Source organism: Bos indicus x Bos taurus, chromosome 19 (assembly GCF_003369695.1).
Source record: "Bos indicus x Bos taurus breed Angus x Brahman F1 hybrid chromosome 19, Bos_hybrid_MaternalHap_v2.0, whole genome shotgun sequence".
NCBI lineage: Eukaryota > Metazoa > Chordata > Mammalia > Artiodactyla > Bovidae > Bos > Bos indicus x Bos taurus.
The window spans coordinates 25572951-25593080 of record NC_040094.1 but is presented as its reverse complement, the minus strand read 5'-3'; the positions used below and the strand labels follow the sequence as shown (position 1 = coordinate 25593080).

The following is a 20130-nucleotide window of genomic DNA, read 5'->3' as shown; positions in this document are numbered from 1 at the left end:
GGTGAATCCAGGACAGGAGCGGTGGGGGGTCAGAGATGCCAGCCCAGTGCTGAAGTTGACTGGGCACAGGCCAGGCTCAGATCCAGAGGGACGGATGGATAGAAGGGGGTCTGGGAGGTTGGGGTGGGGGTCTTGCCTCGGGCTCAGCAAGTGTCAGGGAGCTGGACAGGAAGCAGCCCTCTTCCCTCTCTGCCCTCCTGGCTGCAGAGCCCCAGGGCCTGCGTGCTCCACCTGGGGGCCGAGGGAGGGCGGGGAGGACGTTTGGATACGGGATGAGTCCCTGGTCTGGGGAGGGCTTCAGCCAGAGGCCACTCCACCCAGGCCCTGGCCTGAGCCCCCAGCTCTCTTCTACCAGGTTTGTGGGGGGCTGATGGCTTTATCTTTGCCTTGTGACGTGTGGCCCATGGTTTCCTGCCAAGAACTTCTGTTTCCGGAGGCCCAGCAGGGCCGCCCAGGCCGAGTCAGGAGGGGCAATGGGGCTGGGCCTGGGTGGCCCCCCTCCAGCCCCGCCCCCATCTATCTTTGGGAATTTATTTGTTCACAGGCACGGCTGGCCCACAGTCCATCGCCTGCCAGGGGCCAAGAGCAGCTCTGACCACCCAAGGACGCTCCCACTCAACTCAAGTGCTGCCAACCGACCTCTGACTCCTGACCTCTGGATCCACCTGTCCCGCCCTGCTCTTTGTGAGGGGTGGGGAACCCCCAGAAGCTTTGCCTCCGTAAACGCTGTGAGCACTGACGCCTGGCTCACCCCTGGGGAGCCAGGGCTTTGCAACGGGCTTGGTTCTCAGCCCCTAGCCTGGCCACCATGGCGCAGCGGATCCAGGATGAGCTGGCTTCCTTCTTCTTTGAGTACGACACCCCCCGGATGGTGCTTGTGCGCAACAAGAAGGTGGGCATTGTCTTCCGCCTGATCCAGCTCGTGGTCCTGGTCTACGTCGTTGGGTGAGTGTGGACCCCCCTCCCCGCTGCCCCCCGTCACCAGCCCCCAGCCAGGGCTTGTCCTCCAGGCTCTGCGATGCCTCCCATGACCCCAGAGAGCCCCTCTTTCTCTCATGGCTGTCATCCCTCCTGACAAACCCTTCTGGTGCCCTTCAGAAGGAATGGGAACCTACTAACCCGCTGCTGAGATGGGGACACAGGGATGAGGGGCAGCCCTGCCTCCAGTCATATGGGGACAAGAGGTTAAGCCATTGGGCTCTGAGGAACTGACTCATGGCTAACGGTTCCCTCGAGTGGCTTCCCACAGAGCCCTTCCACCTCTGACCTCCCAATGCACTGCTGAGGGATGGAGGCAGTGCCTCACCTTACAAGCCAGCGTGGGATAGACCCTGCTCCCATCTGCCCGCCTGAACTAGAAGCATCCTGGGTTGCTCGAGACTCTGAGCGGAGACACCTGGAGGTTCAGAACACTTGGTGCCTTAAAGGCACCATGTCACACGAAGGTCGGAGGTCGGTTCTGGCCCCAGGGATGACAGCCCCTTTCTGGGCATCATGGGACCTATCCCACCCACCCCGGGCTGCAGGGGCAGAAATAGGTGGGACTCACCTATGGGCTGCTATTCTGGGGTCCACACAAGGCCATCTTCCTGGCTGTCTTAGCAGGTGCTTATGTGATCACACGCGTGGTGTGTGGATGCGTGTGTGTCATACCCAGAGCTCTGCATGGGCTGTATGTGCCTTCCTGTGTCTGGGCACCTGCTTATCGGGTGTGGCTGTGGGGTGTGTCTCTGGGACTGAGTGCCCAGGGGGGTGGTGAGCAGGGCAGGGGGCAGGTGCACTTACAGTGACCCCACAGAGGGCTCCCGGAGGCCCCAGGGCCACTGAAGGGGGTTCAGCCCCTGCTGGGGGGTCTGGGGCACCAGTAACCTTGCCCTCTGGTCTCCACATTCCCATTTTTGCCGTGAGACCAAACCAGGGCAGGCTGACCAGGAGCCAAATGGAGACCACATAGTCCTGGTTCCCCCAGGGCCTTCATCATCCGAAACAGCCTCCCCTCGGCTCCATCTGGCCCCCAAAGCCTCAGAACCGAGCAGGTGGAGCACGGCTACAGACCAGCCCTCCGAGACCTTTTGGCTTCGGCCTTCTGTCCACAAACCAATTTGATATCTGCAGTGTCACTGAGCTTGTGAGGGAAACGGACCCAGAGGGGAGCAGTGGAGCTTCCAGGTCACGCAGCGAGTCAGCCTCCAGTCCCAGTTTGAACCGGGGCCTCCTGGTCCCCGGCCTCCTCCTCTCCTACCTCTTGAGGGTGAACCCCTCTAATGGGTTCACCATTAGCCACACTCCTGATCCTCCTGGGAAGGGAGGGGTTGCCCAGCCGGGCCCAGTCGACCCCTTGCCCCAAGAGGCCGGGAGAATGTTGTCCTCACTGTGGCCCCCTGTAGTTCCCTGTTTCTGCTTCCGGGTCAGCACTGGGAGCAGTGCCATGCCTCCTTTTGTGTGTTGGTCACAGACTGTCAGAGGGAAAGGGGACAGTCCTCCCACCCCACCCCCAGCTGCAGCATATGCCCCAGGGCGCCACCCGGTGCTGAACACATGCCTCCAGGGACGAGGACCTCTCTCCCTCGCCCCCCAGTCAGTGCACTCAGCTTCCAAATGGACGTGGACTCCTTAGGGTTGCCAAGACTCACTAACTTAGCCAGGTTTTCACAGCTACAAAGACGCAGGATCAGGATCTGAATCCAGCTGTGTGGCTCCAAAGTCGGCCTTGACATCCTGGAAAGGAAATATGCTCAGAGAAGGGCACTGACCTGCCCAAGTCACAAAGCAGAGGGAGGAAGGCAGGGTCTCTTTGACACACCCGCTAACTTGACCCTCAAACTCCGGCTGGAGCTGCGACTCCTGCTGTCTCTGGCGCCCTCATCTGGCCACTTCCCATCACTGCACAGATGGCTCAGCCAGGCACCCACTGCCATTGACCAAACCCTGGCTGCACTTGGTCTCACAACCTGAGGTTTCGGTTTCTCAACTGTTTCACGGAGCAGGGGGTTGGGAGACCCTCTAAAGACATTGCCTGAAGGCTGAATAATTTGCTCTTTCCTGAGGAGGGATGGCCTCTCTTTAATTACTCCCACCTCCCAAGGCTCCCCTGGTGGTCAGACAGTAAAGAACCTGCCTGTAATGCAGGAGACCCAGGTTCAATCCCTGTGTTGGGAAGATCCCCTGGAGGAGAAAATGACAACCCACCCCAGTATCCTTGCCTGGAGAATTCCATGGACAGAGGAGCCTGGTGGGCTGCAGTCCATGGGGTCTCAGAGTCAGACATGACTGAGCGATTGAGCATAGTGAGACGGTTAGGACTTCTCTGGTTAAGAATTCACCCGCCAGTGCAGGGGACACAGGTTCAGTCCCTAGTCTGGGAAGATGCCTCGGGGCACCTTCCGCTCATGTGCCGCAATTACTGAGCCTGCACTCTAGAGCCTGTGAGCTGCCACTACTGAAGTCTGTGCACCCTAGAAGCTGTGCTTCACAACGAGAGAAGCCATGGCAATGAGAAGCTCAGCACCGCAACTAGAGAGTAGCCCCCGCTCACTGCAACTAGAGAAAGCCTGCACGCAGCAACGAAGACCTAGTGCAGACAAAAATAAATAAAGGAATAATATTTTAAAATTCAGACAGTTAATTTACAGTGAGAGCTGTCTCCTGGGAGGTGATGAGCTCTCCGTACTGGAGATGTGTAGGCAGTGGGCTGTCATTCTTGACCGTGCAGGTCCATACATGGGGTATGCTGGGACATGTCCCTGTCTGGCCTGCTCTGGTCAGGGGAGGAGAGAGGTCTGGCTGCACACACAGGTGGGTCTCAAGGGGATTTGTGAATGTCATGTGGGAAGGGGAGTCTGGGAAGGCTTCCTGGAGGAGGTGACACAGTGATAGAACCAGGCTTGAGCAAAGGCCAGGAGGCTGTAGTCCAGGCAATCTTGCTCTTGGCTTTCCTGTGGGCCTTCTGTGTGCCCCTATATGGAGCACTTGAAGCCACATGTCTCTGATCCTTATCAGAGTAAGGAGAGATACAAGTTATCGTTGGGAGAGAGGTATCTGAGGACACTTATCCAGCATCTTCTCTGTATCTAGGGCTGTGTCAGGTTCCCTGGGATAGAGGTGGGGTACAGGGTGGACAAGGAGAGAGAGAGAGAGAGAAGCTGGGGATGGATTAGCTGGAACTTCTTGGTTTCCATTGGCAGAAACCCAATCAAAATGAAGAGTTAGGGGTATTGATTGGTTTGTGTAACTGAAAAATCAGTGCAGGCTTCAGGCCTGGCTGGATCCTCCACGATGAAGGTGCAGAAGCAGCACATTCTATGGGATGGTGAGGAATTCAGGTTGGTCTCATTGGGTTCTCCAAAAAAGCAAAGCCAGGCTCTCCTCTTCTCGGCTCTGGTTTCCTCCATGGAGGTCTCATTCTCAAGTCGACTCTATCCACAGAGTGGAAAAAAGGCCACTAGCAGCCGTGGGGCACAACTCTGATCTCCTCCTCCAAAGTTCCAGTGAAGTCCCAGGTCCAACTCTTATTGGCTGGGATTGGGTCATGTGCTCATCTCAGAACCAATCAATCATTGTGGCCAAGGAAAGGGAGTATCCTGATTGGTGGAGCCTGGTTGAGTACCCACCTCAGTCCAGGCGCTTCTGCCGGAAAGCAGAGTGTGAACAAAGGTCCTGGGTCAAGAAGGGAACAGCAAAAGAGTCGCTAGGATTAGGCTGGGGGAGCATGAAAGGAGCCAAGGGAGAGGGGAGGGAGGAGCAAGCAGGGCCACTGGCTCAGACCTCTCAACTCTGAGCTAAGGAACATGGGCTTTTTTCTGTATGTGCTGGAGGGCCATGGGGAGGGGGGCGGGGGGGGGGGCGGGTGTCTAACAGGGGAAGGCCCAGGACAGGCAGGTGCTGGGGTAGAGTGGGGCCGTCAGAGGCAGGACATCTGAGAAGCAGCAGTGATGACAGGAGAAGGTGAGGCCAAGGAAGAAGCAGTAGCAAGGAAGACAGGTCATCATCTCGCGGGCCCCGTGCTGGGGGTGGCCACCCCTCAGCCTCTTCTGCCCATCATTGCAGCACTGAGCGATGTGACCGGCATGGCCAGAGTTCCTGGCTTCTCAGGAGCGGTAGGAAACTGGAATTTATGGATGAAAGGAACATTTCTTCGTTTTTAGAGGCTGGTGACTCATTCAAAACATTTAAAGACATAAATCATCAGCTTGACTTGTCTGCATGTTGATTAACCCCTGAGCTTCCCGTGTGGGCTGCCGCTCTGAACACAATCCTTCCTGAGCTTGGAGTCTGGTCTGGGCCCTCCCCAAGGATGCTCTGCCTGCTTGATAGTGCGTGGACCAAGGTTACACCCTGTATCACCAACTGCATGACCTGTCCCCCCTGTCCCATGTCAGAGCTGCCCTGGAGTCTGATCCAGCTCCTCTTGTGTCTCAGCCCCTCCCCCTACAAAAAGTTCTCTGGGTCTTTTGGTGAAAGCCAAGGGGAGACAGGAAGGATGGAGGGATATAAAGAATATGAGCATGAGGCAGGGCAGGGCAGGGGGCTGGGGGTGGGGCGTGAGCATCGCCATGTCCAGGCTGTGAGCCTGGGGGCTGGGGTAGGTACTGTGCTTTTCTGCAGGATGAAGGCACCAGAAAAGTAAGTTCTGTGGGGAGTTGAGGCGTTCAGTTTGGCCCAGTTGAACTTTTGTTTTGAGATGGATTTCCCATGTCATAACATTCATCCTTTCAAAATATGCAAGTTGGTGGTTTTTAGTATAATCACAAAGTTGTGTAACCATTGTGCTCAATCGTGTCCAACTCTTTGCGACTCCATGGACTATAGCCCGCCAGGCTCCTCTGTCCATGGAATTTTCCAGGCGAGAATACTGGAGTGCGTTTGCCATGCCCTCCTCCAGAGGATCTTCCCAACTCAGGGATCGAATTCATGTCTCCTGCGTCTCCTGTATTGGCAGGCAGATTCTTTACCACTGAGCCACCATCACCACTATCTAATTCCAGAATATTTGCACTACCCCAAAATGAACTTCATTGGAAGGACTGGTGTTGAAACTGAAACTCCAATACTTTGGCCACCTGATGCAAAGAGCTGACTCATTTGAAAAGACCCTGCTGCTGGGAAAGATTGAGGGCAGGAGGAGAAGGGGACAACAGAGGATAGATGGTTGGATGGCATCACCAACTCGATGGACATGGGTTCAGGTGGACTCCGGGAGTTGGTGAAGGACAGGGAGGCCTGGCGTGCTGTGGTTCATGGGGTCACAAAGAGTCGGACATGACTGAGCGACTGAACTAAACTAAAAATGAACTTCACACCGTTAACAATCATTCCCCATGTCACCTCCTTACCCCTTACTTTGCCTATTCTGGATATTTCATGTAGATAAGATCATACAACATGTGGCCTTTTTGCGTCTGGCTTCTTTTACTTAGCATCATGTTTGCAGATTCATCCATGTTGGTTATAACCTGTCAGTTCTTCAGTCCTTTTCAGGGCTGGATAATACACCACTGTATGGAAATTCCACACTTTGCTGGACATCTGAGTTGTTCCCACTTTTTGCTTGTGAATAATGTTGTGAACATTTGTGTGTGAGTTTCTATGAGGATATGTTTTCAGTTTTCTTGGGTATTCAGTTCCTGGTAGTAGCTTATGGTGAATGGTGTCAGGTTCTTGATCTCCGAAGAAGATTTAGCTTTGGGACCAGGGACCAGGCTTACTCACTCAAGAGCTTTTGTGTAGCAGAGTTTTATTAAAGTATGAAAACGGACAGAGAGAGCTTCTGACATAGGCATCAGAAGGGGGACGGAGAGTGTCCCGCTCGCTATTCTAAGCAAGGGAATTATATACGTTTTAAATTAGTTATTACAATAAATCAAAAGAATGTCTCAAGGTTGTAGAGATCTTACTAGACCCACTCCCATATTTTACATTTTAAGATAACAGGATTAGCCAGAAGGTTTTCAGGAAGGAGAAACTATCCTCAAGCAGGATACACTGTTGTTATACAATCTTTAGTACAGAGTTTAAACTGAGTTGTTTGTTGTGTAATCATCAGTTACAGGCTTAAAGGAAAAAAATGATTTATGTGACTAAGACTAAGGAATATAGAGAAAAAAAGATGTTTGTCCTTTCCTCCTCCTTGAGAATTCCAGATCCCTATCTCCTCTTGAAGAACCCCAGACCCCTCTCTCCTTCTCAGGGACCCCGGACTTCTTATCAACCTGCCTAGGAATTGACTCTCTCACTAGGAGTGGAGTTGCTGAGTCAATGGTAATTTCATGTTTAACTTCTTTTTTAATATTTATCTATTTATTTATGGGGCTGCCTCTGGTGTTGGTTGCCACACACGAGATCTTCCTTGTAGACTCTCTGGTTGTGGTGCCTGGACTCAGCTGTTGCGGCACACGGGCTTAGCTGCTCTGCGGTATGTGAGATCTTAGTCCCAGACCAGGGATCGAACCTGTGTGCCCTGCGTTGCAAGGCAGATGCTTAACCACTGGTCCACCAGGGAAGTGCCTTCCAGACTGTTTTCCAAAGGGTTGAGTTAAGGTGGGGGCAACTGTGCGATGTGTGGAGGCAGGGTGGGCCCAGGGCAAGCGGAAGGAATGTGTGTCACCAAACATTCACAGCTGGAGCCTCAACATTTGGAGAACCTCTTTGAGAGCAGAATTGGGGTTTATTTGGTTCTTTTCTGTATTTTTCACGCCTAGAGCGGTCCTTGGCACATAACAGGGCCTGATAAATAGATACTTGTTGAATGACTAAATGAATGTGTGGGATTGAATCTCGGAGGAGAGTGCAGAAGCGGAGATGGAAAATCAGGGACAAAGTGTGCCTGCAGCGGTGCACATAGGGTTCCGCCTGGGCCGAGAATAGAAGCCAGGGGACGGGGCCAGATTGACATTTAAGGAGGAATTAGTGAAGGAGGACCAGAAACCGTAAATAAATTGGATTGTTTTTTTATGGGCTAACTGCATGCCAAGCACTGTGCTGATTTCCTTAAAGAGAACTCACGGGGGCATCCTCCAATCACCTGGACGCTTTCTCTTCTTGAGGCCCAGGCTCAGTGAGTGGCTGCGTTTGTTGAATCAGCAGCATCTTTGAGGCAGGTGCCTTCACTTCCTTTTTAACTGAGAAATCTAGGGCTCAAGAGGTTTAGTCTTTAGCCTGAAGCCACACAGCTGGTGAGTGGCGCTGCTGGTACTTGAACCTTGACCTCCGCGGCTCCAGAGGCCGCTCTCCCAGCCATTCCACCACGTGATCTCTCCCACAAGGGGCTGTTAAAGAAGAGAGACCAGGTCAGGGTGTTGTGGAGGGTGAGGAGGAAAGAATGGGAAAGAGAATTTCTGGAAGAGGAGGGGCTTCTGAAGATGCTGGTGTCTTTGGCATCAGGCCCCCTCGGTGGCCTTCCTGGGGTGGTGACTACGAGACCCAGTCCAGGTGAGCATGGCTTTAGGGGGCGGGCCAAATGGCCCCATGGTCATTCTGTTATTGTCAGAACTAAGGTCACTGAGGCCAGATTTGGGCCTCCCGGGACTGACAGCCCCTGGGGGTAGACACAGCAGGGAATAGCGACATTGGCTCCAGGGCACAGCCTCCGTGTGGCTCCCAGTAGACATGTTGATGCCAGGCTGCTCTGCGGAAAAGGGGGCAGAATCCTGGGCTGGGGACTTCGAGCCTGGGGTCTGTCTCAGACACAGAAGGGACACTCCCTTCAGTTCAGTTCAGTTGCTCAATCGTGTCCAACTCTTTGCAACCCCACGGACTACAGCATGCCAGGCTTCCCTGTCCATCTCCCAGAGCTTGCTCAGACTCATGTCCATCAAGTCGGTGATGCCATCCAACCATCTCATCCTCTGTCGTCCCCTTCTCCTCCCACCTTCAATCTTTCCCAGTATCAGGGTTTTTTCCAATGAGCCGGTTCTTCGCATCAGGTGGCCAAAGTATTGGAGTTTCAGCTTCAGCCTCAGTCCTTCCAGTGAATATTCAGGACTGATTTTACACTCCCTTTGGCCTCTCTTTTTCCATCTCTACATGAGGAGTTGGTTTTGGGCAAAGAAAGAAATAAGGCTAAGATGTCAGGAATGAGAGCTGCCAAGAGGCGGGCCTGTGACCTCTCCCGCAGCGAGTTCAGAATATGGGACAGCTCCCTATCTTCCCTGACAACAGCGACTTCAGACGGCCCACCTTCCCTGGTGGGGCTGGAGACAGAGAGGCAGGCTCAGGAAGCATTAGGAGGCTCCGTTGGGCCTCACCTGTTGCCATCCGAGACCTGCAGGGGGCAGCAGTGACCATGCTTAAGTTTGGGAGGTGTGACCATGCTTAAGTTTCTGGGGGCCAGCACCAGGCTATGGTCCGGGAGGGGGATAGCAGGGAAGGGGCTTAAAGGAGAGGAGTGGACCCTAGGAGTGGAGAGGAGGACATGGTGGGCTGCCTTCCTGGGGCCTGGAGCAGGGAGACACCCCCAGAGAGCCAGCAGTGGCTCTGAGAATAAGAGGCCAGGAGAATCCTGTCTTGGGGCCTGAGTTCTGGGGGACAGAAGAGGGATTTTGAGCTCTGCTTTGGACAGGTGGGTTAAAGGTAGTATGAACAGTGACAGAGGCAGAAACACACCTCCCGACACTCAGTCGCAGCCACAGATGTGCTCACAGATTTGCCCTGGAGATACACAACTACACACTCTGATGGGTACCATGGATCACACACACACACACACACACACACACACACACACACACTCTTACAGTGAATCGCCAAGATTCTTTCCTGAAGGAAGGGGACCACACCCTGGAGAGGAGTATTCTCCAGAACTCTCATTTGTAAGCAGTGGAAACCAAACCCAAACTGGCTTAAATAAAGGAAAAGAATTTATGAGCTCATGTAACTGGAAAGTCCAGAAGTAGATTTTTCAACATGCTTCAGGTATGGCAGGATCCAGGTGCTCAAACAGCACTGTCAGCAGTCCAGTCCTCCCCATCTCCCGGCCTGGCTTTCTCTTAAGCTGGTTTCCTTCTCAGGCTTGCTCTCTCCGTGAGATAACAGATGACTCACCATAGTTTTGGTCTTGTAACCACCTGGCTTAGCCACCCAGCGGAGATGATGTCTCTTTCTCAGTAATTCCCAGAAAAATTCTGGCCTCATTGCTGAAACTCCTCGGGATTCTGTGCCCATGCTTAGACCCATTGCCATTGCAAGGGCAATGGGACATTGCTTAGCAAGCGGTGGTCATGTGCCCCCACCATGGGGCTAGGAAGGAGGTTGGCCCCACGAAACCTCCCAGATTAAAAATGAAGAACCTAAAGTAACAGGGGTTCTTTTTTGAAAATATTCATGTATGTGGCTGAGTTGGGTGTTCGTTGCAGCATGCAGGATCTTTAGTTGCAGCATGAGAACTCTTAGTTGCGGCTGGTGGGATCTAGTTCCCCTGGCACCTAGCATTGGGAGCGTGGAGTCTTAGCCATTGGACCACCAGGGAAGTCCCAAGAGCCGGGGTTCTTGATGCTGGGAGGGGAAGGCCAGAATTTCCCAGGAAAGCTGGGAGGCCTCCAACCTGAGCCACTCCCACGAAGGCCTCACCTGGGGCCAGATGCTATAAGTCCCTCAAAGGGCCACTTGCCCCCTCTGGCTTCCCTTCCAGTCAGTCCCCCTCCCCAGGAGCTCCCAGGATGGCTGAGATAATAGCAGCTAATGTCTGTCTGGAGAAGGCAATGACACCCACTCCAGTGCTCTTGCCTGGAAAATCCCATGGACGGAGGAGCCTGGTAGGCTGCAGTCCATGGGGTCGCTAAGAGTCGGGCACGATTGAGCGACTTCACTTTCATTTTTCACTTTCATGAATTGGAGAAGGAAATGGCAACCCACTCCAGTGTTCTTGCCTGGAGAATCCCAGGGATGGGGAGCCTGGTGGGCTGCCGTCTATGGGGTCGCACAGGGTCGGACACGACTGAAGTGACTTAGCAGCAGCAGCAACGTCTGTCTGTACAGTGCTTACCCCATGTCAGTTTCCATTCTAAGTGCTTTTCCAGGCATTGACTCACAGCACAAGTACTGTTGGTACTCTTGTTGTTTACGTTTTACAAGGAAACTGAAACAGAGAGGAATTGAATAGCTTCCCCAAATCATAGAGCCTGTGAGATGCAAGCCCGGACTTGGACACCAAAGGTCAGGCTCTCAGCCATCATCATGCTCTGCTATTTCTCAGTGGGAGGGACTCAGGAAGGAAGGAGATAGGGATGAAGACTGGGGTCCAAGAAGCTTGAAAAGTGAAAGTGTTAGTCGCTCAGTCGTGTCCGACTCTTTGTGACTCCATGGACTATGGCCCGCCAGGCTCCTCTGTCCATGGGGATTCTCCAGGCAAGAATACTGGAGTGGGTTGCCATTTCCTTCTCCAGGGGATCTTCCTGACCCAGGGATCAAACCCAGATCTCCTGCACTGCAGGCAGATTCTTTACCATGTGAGCCCCTAAGAAGCTTGGCCTCCAACAAACCCTACTCTTGGAAAAGAAGCTGAAAGAGACCTGCAGGGGCTCTTCTCCGTAGGAATTAGCATTTTCCTAGTGAAAAGGATGGAGCTCCAGCACAGGGAGGCAGGTGAAGATTTCCTGCCTCCAGCCCCACAAGAAGCCTTAGGAGTAGAGTGGCCTCAAAGATGCACTTGGGGACGGGAAGGGAAAGGACTTCCCCTCCCTGGGGGAGGGAGGAAGTGGCAGTGGCCCACAGCCTTGTGCCATCCTGGAGTGGCTCTGCCCAGCTCTGGCTCCTCTGCCCTCCTCATCCCCCTCCAGGTGGGTGTTTGTCTACGAGAAGGGCTACCAGACCTCGGGCAGCCTCATCAGCAGTGTGTCTGTTAAACTCAAAGGTCTGGCTGTGACACAGCTCCCAAGCCTGGGCCCCCAGGTCTGGGATGTGGCCGACTACGTCTTCCCAGTGCAGGTGAGCTGACTGTGCGGGGGGCACCTCCCACCCACAGGGCGTGCAGGCTCAGAGCTGGGTTAGGCTCTGTCCCGCCTCCCTATGGGCCTCAGTTTCCCTGCGAACGAGGGACAGATGCAGCCCCGTACCATCAACCCACTCTGATGTCATGAGTGTTGAGGCTGCTGGGGGTCCTGTGGGTTCTGGGGGCTGGCTGGGACCATGCTGGTGTTCTCCGGGCTCTTCCAGCTCAGAACCCTGTCTTGCCCTCCCCCTGCCTCTCACTTCCAGGGGGACAGTTCCTTCGTAGTCATGACCAATTTTATCGCCACCCCCCGGCAGGCTCAAGGTCACTGTGCAGAGGTGAGGACTGTTACCCATTCCCTGTTTTTTGAACCTTCAGGAAAAAGTAATGTGGAAGAGGAGGTCCCCCGGAGTATTGGAGGGAAAGCCTGATTAAGCCTCCCTGTGGGGCCGTAATGGTGGAATTTCAGGCATAGATTCACACAGAGTGATAGCCCACCGTTGGCAGAGCTGAGGCTTCCCTCCCAGCTGTGTGTCAAGCGGGATGCTGAGCCTCAGTGCCTGCCCAGTCCCCAACACCTTCCCCCCGAATCCCTGCCAGCTGACATCGGCCCTGGGACAGCTGGGCACAAGCCCAGAGAGGTCCAGGCGGTGCGGGGACTGGGGAAAGGAGGATGTGAGCAAGGGTCACCCTGTAGGGATCTCAGATCCTGCCCCACACCATCCCTAGGGCCCTGGGCGGGGGGGGGGGGGGGGGGTGGCGGGTGGGATGTCTGTGTATCTACTCAGGACCCAACCCAGAGGGCCTATGGCCAGCAGCTCTCTCCTCCCCAGAACCCAGAAGGGGGCACGTGCACAAATAATAGCGGCTGCACCCCGGGAAAGGCAGAGAGAAAGGCCCAAGGTAAGGCCGTTCTCCTCTGCAGCTCCAGGCTTCCTCCACCAGGAAGTCCTTCCTGCCCCCTCCCCTCCTGCCACCCTGACCTTGGCCTCCCCCATCCCAGAAGATCTGTCTTCAGGCTCCTGCTCTTGGGTGCCCCATCACTGGGGGCTCCCAGGAGTGGGGCCTGGGGACTCTCCTCTGCCGTCCCAGCTTGGGGTGGGCACCCAGGGATTCCACCCTCGCTGCAGGCATCCGCACGGGCAAGTGTGTGGCCTTCAACGACACGGTGCAGACATGCGAGATCTTCGGCTGGTGCCCCGTGGAGGTGGACGACAACATCCCGTGGTAACGCCCTGTCCTTCCCGGGAGCGGGGAGCAGGGTCCCCAGCCCAGATAGAGGGGCGTCCGGATCTGTGCTCTGGGAAGGTCTGTCCCCACTTCTTCCAACCCCACCCACACCCCATCTGTGCCGCCCAGGCCAAAGATGCCTCAGCCCCTGATCAAGGGGCCTAGGAGTCCACATTACAGCACACCCACCCCTCCGATGACCCAGGAAGATCCCATGGGTTCTCACAGTCCCAGCCCCCCAGCCCAGCTCCTGTGGGCCCTAGAGGGATTCCTGGGGAGGGGCTGGTGAGTGAGTTCGGTCTCCTCCAGCCCCGCCCTTCTCCGAGAGGCCGAGAACTTCACTCTCTTCATCAAGAACAGCATCAGCTTTCCACGCTTCAAGGTCACCAGGTTCGTGGGAAAAGCAGGCAGAGACACAGGAGGCCCTTGGAGGCCACCACTTGTCCCCTCTGTCACCCTGCACTCGCGCTGACTTCCTTCTGGGGCAGAAGCTCGGCCGGGCCCCTGCAAGTGGGGCGGCTGCCTTCAGCTCCAAGGGCTGTGGGAGGAGCGTCTCTGGGGCCTGGGAGGGAGGGGCTCCCGAGCTCCCCGGCCAGGGTGGGTACCCTTCCAGCTGGCATGCTGCTGCCTTCTTGCCCGCGCAGGCGCAACCTGGTGGAGGAGGTGGATGCCCGCTACATGAAGACCTGCCTCTTTCACAAGACCCTGCACCCTCTGTGTCCAGTCTTCAAGCTCGGCTACGTGGTACAGGAGTCAGGCCAGAATTTCAGCACCTTGGCCGAGAAGGTATAATGCCGGGTGCGTGGGGAGGCCTGGACCCCAGATCACTGGGCCTTATTTTTTGACCTGGGTTAACAGGCCCAATTAACCACCCCATCCCTCCAAGTCCCTGGTTCTGGTTGACCATATATACAGACCTGTCCCTTAATATTGGGGCCCCTGAGATGCAGGCCTGTGTCCTTGGCAGGCCCTGGCATGGACCTGGCACCGAGGAGGTGCCCAGAATGAATGGCCATAGGCAGATACGACCTGGATATCTTCTGAGGGCCTGCTGTTTTTCTTTTTCGTTTATTAATTAATTTTTGGATGCGTTGAGTCTTCGTTGCTGCATGCGAGCTTAGGCTACTCTAGTTGCAGCGAGTGGTGACTACACTGTAGTTGCAGTGAGCAGGCTTCTCGCTGTGGTGGCTTCTCTTGTTGGGGAGCACGGGCTCTAGGGCATAAAGGCTTCAGAAGTTGCAGCACACAGGCGTAGTTGTCCCACAGCAAGTAGGATCTTCCCAGACTGGGGATCAAACCCATGTCCCCCTGCATTGGCAGGTGGATTCTTAACCACTGAACTACCAGGGAAGTCCTGCCTTTTAAGTATTAGATAAAAGCAACTTAAACCCCATGGTCCATGCCCTTGACAAGTCCTGTGCCTGCCTGGGGTTACTGGGGATTCTGGAGGAATTCTCAGATGTGCAGTCGCGTGGGGTTCCGAGAGGAGGGGAACCTTATAAGGAGCACAGACCAGCCTGACTGGGTTCAGATCCTGGCTCTGGCCTGAACAAGCCACATGACCTCAGACAAATTCCCTACCTTCCGTGTTTCTGAGCTTGTACTCATGTGAAGTGGGAGAAATAAAAGTACAAGTCTTGCGGGGTTGTCCTGAGGTCAAGTGAGTTCACACACAGGATGGCACTTCAGCACTGCCTGGCCCGAGGCATCCAAGGTACATGTTCCCCCATGATTCGTATCATCAGGCTCCTGCAGGACTCAGAGATGGAAATCAGTCCCTTTCTGTGACATCACCTGCCAAAACAACTCGCTCACCCCTTGTGGTTGTTTGGTCGCTCAGTCTTGTCTGACTCTTCTGCAACTCCATGGACTGTAGCCCGCCAGGCAAGAATACTGGAGTGGGTTGCCATTTCTTTCTCCAGGGGATCTTCCCGACCCAGGGATCGAACCCACGTCTCCTGCTTGGCAGACAGATTCTTTACCACTGAGCCACCTGGCAAGCCCTCATTCACTATACCTTTAACTAGTATGGGGGTCAACAAACTTTCTTTAAGGGGCCGGAGAATAAGCATGAGCCACAGGTCACATGGTTTCTGTTCCAACAACCCAGGGCAAAGGCAACCACAGACAATAGGTAAACCACATTTGGCCCTCAATCCTCAGTTTGCCAACCCCCGGAGGGGGTTTACTCTGTAGCAACACACAGGACCAGAAAGCTGAATGTTATAGTTTTCCCTTTTCCTAAAAATCTCCCTGCCACCCACACTGGGAACTTCTCACCCATCACCATTGTCTGCAAGCATCTAGCCTCCCACTTACCTGCCTAGCTCCACGCCTGCTCTGACCTGACACAACTCTCCTCTTGCTCAGCCCACCCCGACCTGTCCCTGGTTCTTGTCTCGCCCAGAGGAGCTTCACGGTCTCAGGTTCTTTCTTCCCAGCCCATGTCTTTACAGACTTACTTTTAAAAAGTATGTGTTATTTATTTATCTGACTATGCCGGGTCATACTGTGTCACACGGGATCGTCGATCTTCCTTGCGGTGAGCGGTTTCTTTAGTTGCAATATGCGAACTCTGAGTTTTGGCATGTTCCCTGATCAGGGATCGAACCTGGGCCCCCTGCATTGGGAGCACAGGGTCTTAGCCACCAGGGAAGTCCCTACAGACTCACTCTTTAATTCAACAGCGATTTCCTTGCCTCCCATGCTAGGACTCAGGAATTGGTGCAAATGAGACAGTCCCACCCTTGTGGAGTTTATGGTCATGGGTGAATAACCACAGAAAATAAATATATGGCTATAAAGTAAAACATGTTTTAGAAGAAAACACTTTAGAAGGACTCACAGGGGCACATTTGAGACTAAGGGTGGTGGTTAGGGGAGGACTCTCAGGAGAAGTGACCAAAGGATGAGAAAGAGGCAGCCTTGTAGGAATGGGAGGTGGGGGAGGGGGTGACTGCATGTGCAAAGGCCCTGAGGTGGGAAGAATTTGGTGTATTCTAGAAACTGGAGGGTGATGGGTGGGAGCTGGGGCCAGAGAGGGTGACAGGACCTCAACCCTCAAGCAGCTTCTCAGGGTCTCTTCTCAAACAAACAGCTAAACAAAAACATTCCCTCTTCAAGAGACTGCTGGCAACAGTTATCAGGCAGGAGTTCCTGATCCTACACCCTGGATCTTGAGCTCCTGTGTCCCTGGCAGGGCGGGGTGGTGGGCATCACCATCGACTGGCACTGTGACCTGGACTGGCACGTGCGGCACTGCAAACCCGTCTACGAGTTCCACGGGCTGTACGAGGAGAAAAAACTGTCTCAAGGCTTCAACTTCAGGTGCCTGCCGGGCCCCCACCAGCGCATCTTTCCTTGGGGCCCTGCGGGTTTTTCTACTCCCATCATCCCTTGAGATCAAGCAGGTGTCCTCAGGAGGGGAGCAGAGGAGCCTGGGAAACTCCCATCCTCCTGGGGTTGGCCAAGCAGGGAGCACAAGCTTAGAGGCCTGAGCCCCACCCCGGCTCTCCATTCCCTTGAGGCCCACCTGGCCAGGACTGGCTGGGGAAATTGCCAACGTCAGGAGTTAGGGTGATGGTTGAATACAGCATTCGTGAAATGAGGCTTGGATTCCTGCCAACGATTCCCCTTCTATATAATATTGGGGGCATGGGGCTTCCTCCTGGACCTCTAAGGGCTCCTGTGTCCCTGATGGTCTGGGAACTCTCAAACCAAGACGTTTCTCCATCATTCTTGCGACCTCTCCCCTTCCCCAAGATTTGCCAGGCACTTCGTGGAGAATGGGACCAACTACCGGCACCTCTTCAAGGTGTTTGGGATTCGCTTTGACATCCTGGTGGACGGCAAGGTGAGTGTCTGGTGTGAAGGGCAGCCTGAGACACATTCTTGGTTCCTGCTGGTTTCTCTGGGGTGTCTATGGTTTTAGGCAATGGGAAATTGGATGGGCCTCATTCAGCACTTCCATATCTGATAACGTGCTGTTGCAGGCAGGGCTTTCCTCTATCTCCCCATGTCCAGGGTGGCAGAGCCAAGGTCAAAACCCAGGGCTCCTGACCAGTGGCTGCGACCCCGTGCAAAGCCAGAACCGTGGGCAGTGGGCTACGGGGCCAGGAAACACTGGAGGGTGGGGAAGTCCCCCGGCCCCCAGCCTGATCTTAGGGCTTCTGAGGAAGGCCTTGTCCACCAGACCTTTCTGACCATTAACCCTTCTTTCCCCTGGGCCCTGCCACCAGGCTGGGAAGTTTGACATCATTCCCACAATGACCACCATTGGCTCTGGGATTGGCATCTTCGGGGTGGTAAGTGCTGAGGCCATGCAGTCATTGTGTTGGGGTCAGTCCCTGTCCTCCCACACCTCAGCAACAAGTTCCCACCCCAAAACCTGACCAAAATTGTTCACTCTTTCTGAGCCCACCCCACCTCCCTAGACCCACAGCCTGTCTGAGGAAACCAAGGCCCAGAGCTGGGGCAGGACAGAGGTGGGAGGGGACCTGAGTCCAGACAGCACTCAGCCTGGGCCCCGAGGTCAGCAGGGATGGAGGTGGGGTGTTCAAGGTCCTGTCCCCAGAACCCTGTGCTCTGTCCTCCACCCACCGCCCTCAGGCCACGGTTCTCTGTGACCTCCTTCTGCTCCACATCCTGCCCAAGAGGCACTATTACAAGCAGAAGAAGTTCAAGTACGCGGAAGACATGGGCCCAGGGGCGGTAAGAGAACTCCCCCACTTGGCCCCTCAGAGGCTTCAGGCCTGCATGTCTGTGCCGGGGACCCATCTGCTTCCGGGGGGCTGACCCACCACCCCCCTGATGCTCACACAGGGACAGCATGACCCTGCGGCCACTGGCTCCACCCTGGTTCTGCAGGAGAACATGAAGACATCCTGACCTCCATCCCCAGCTCCTACTGGACGCAGCAGGAGGGGAGCCCTACTCCCTGGGGAGCTGGTGGGGTCCCAGCCAGCGCAGAGGGGTCCCTCCACCAGGGTGGAAGGATCTCCCCAGGAGCTCTCCCACCCTCTCAGCCAGGAAGACACCAAGTTGCCGGAAGCTCACAATTCTGGGCTCCAGCTCCGACTCCGCAACCCTCCCAAGGAAGCCTTCCCCAGCCTCAGCCACTCCTGGCCCCAAGCTTTGTGCCTGTCCCTCTGGGCCCTCATCCATCCATCCTGCTCCCTCGTGTCTCCAGACCTCTGCTCTCCCTAATGGCAGCCACTAGCTGCTGGTGATCTTTTAAATTTAAATTAATTAGGATTGAATAAAATTAAAACTTCAGATCCTCCAACTAGCCACATTACAACTGGTAAAGACACATGTGGCTAGCAGTTGCCCTACTGAACCACAAGAGATGTTTGCAGTATCCCAGAGAGTTCTGTTGGATGGCTAACCTTGAATCCTGTTCCCTACTGGCCCCAGATCTCCGTGGGATGTTTGTCAACAGTGCTGGCACTTGGGAATTCCCTGGTGTTCCCATGGTTAGGATTTTTACCGCCAATGGCCAGGGCACGATTCCCTGGTTAGGGAGCTAGGATCCCACAAGCTGCCAGGCCAAAAACAAACAAAGAAATGCAAAAACAGTGCCGGACCCGGGCACACCCCAGATCTCCCAAACCAGAATGGCCAGGGCTGGTCACATGGTCTCCAAAGATAGCATAACCCTTCAGGACCTAAATTTTAGAACTGCTCCTGATGGGGTATCAGACTTCATTGCAGCCAGCATCACCCGGCAGGTGCAGGCCTTGAGCAGGTGTGTAATGTGCTCACAAGCCACACAGTGTCTCATGCACACATACACACGTGCACTCACCCACATGCACAACCTCCTCCCATCCACACTGTGTGTTTGAACAGCTTGGGCCCTGCAAACACAACCATCTGAACACACCTACACCCCCAGGCACAGACTCATGGTCCACGCCTTGTCGCCTCCATGGGGATGTGTTATCTTGAAGTGTGTGAGGCCAGGACGGCCCTTCTTAGTGATGGATCCTTACTCAGCTACCTCTGGTCAGGGTGGGAACCTCAGCCAAATCCTGGGCTCTCTGCCTGTGACCCAGCCCCGGCTCCTGAGGCCTGCCCAGCTCTGTTAACACAAGGTCTGAGAAATGAAGGTGTGGAGGATAATAAAAGGAATGGTGAATGAGTTCAAACCTCTGCCTTCTGCCTTTTCTTTCCCGCCTTCTCTGAAACTCAGCATCCCAGCTGTGAAACTCAGGGCTGAGCTGAGTGACCGTTGAGGTCCTCCTGGATCTCTCCGTGGAGGTGGTGAGCTGACCCTTAAGCCCTGAGCCCCGCAGAGGCAGTACTGGGGATTGGTTCACCTTTATCCATGGGCCACTGTCCTGGCACAGCGCCTGAACATCGGCGCTCTTCCCAGTCTTCCACATGCCCCTCCCCTGGTTTTGAAAGGCCTAGCACTGGGACAATTAGAGACCCCAGGCATGGCCTCATGAAAGCTGGGCTGGGGAAGGGGCTGGCTGTCCTAGGAGAGAGTTGTGCTGGAGTCCCAAAGAGGAGAGGCAGGTCTTGAATGGAGACAGTGTGGGAGGGGTCTCCAGGGACCCTGCTGTGGGCATGACCCTCCGGCCACATGGGGTCTCTGGGCACCCCCATCACCATGCTCTGTCTAGAGCAGCATTGTCCGACACCAGTGACAGAACGTTCTCTATCTGTGCTGCCCAATGTAGTATTCACGTGTGGCCATTAAGTATTTAAAATGTGGCTCACACAACCCAGGAACTGGATGTTTAATTGCATTTGTGTTAATTTAAATCGCCACATGTGGCTACTGGCTACCATATTGGATGGCATAGGCTAGCCCCACCCCTTGCCCCCAGGCCCTTGGCCTTCTGCCCTCTTCCCTAGCCAAGAGCTGTGTCTCGGATTTTACAAAACAGGAACTTTCCCTCTTCTTCCTTCTCTGGAGCTACCCGGTTTTGCACCTCCTGTTTCCTTCCCTCCTGAGCAAGCAGAGGATT

General features: G+C 54.8%; 1 protein-coding gene across 2 annotated transcripts; it reads left to right on the top strand.

Moving 5' to 3' along the window:
• Positions 1–494: 494 nt before the first annotated feature.
• On the top strand, positions 495–19302 carry P2RX1 (purinergic receptor P2X 1). Of its 2 annotated transcripts, none has more exons than XM_027516572.1 (12): positions 495–945; positions 11772–11919; positions 12190–12261; positions 12757–12826; positions 13054–13150; positions 13463–13543; positions 13798–13939; positions 16353–16480; positions 16916–17006; positions 17392–17457; positions 17762–17863; positions 17975–19302. In XM_027516572.1, the coding sequence occupies exons 1-12, from the start codon at positions 809–811 to the stop codon at positions 18038–18040; spliced, it is 1200 nt and encodes a 399-aa protein (XP_027372373.1). In that variant the 5' UTR covers positions 495–808; the 3' UTR covers positions 18041–19302. The 2 variants fall into 2 exon arrangements, with proteins under 2 accessions (XP_027372373.1, XP_027372374.1); XM_027516573.1 differs by lacking the exon at positions 495–945 and adding an exon at positions 7497–8427.
• The last annotated feature ends 828 nt before the right edge of the window (positions 19303–20130 follow it).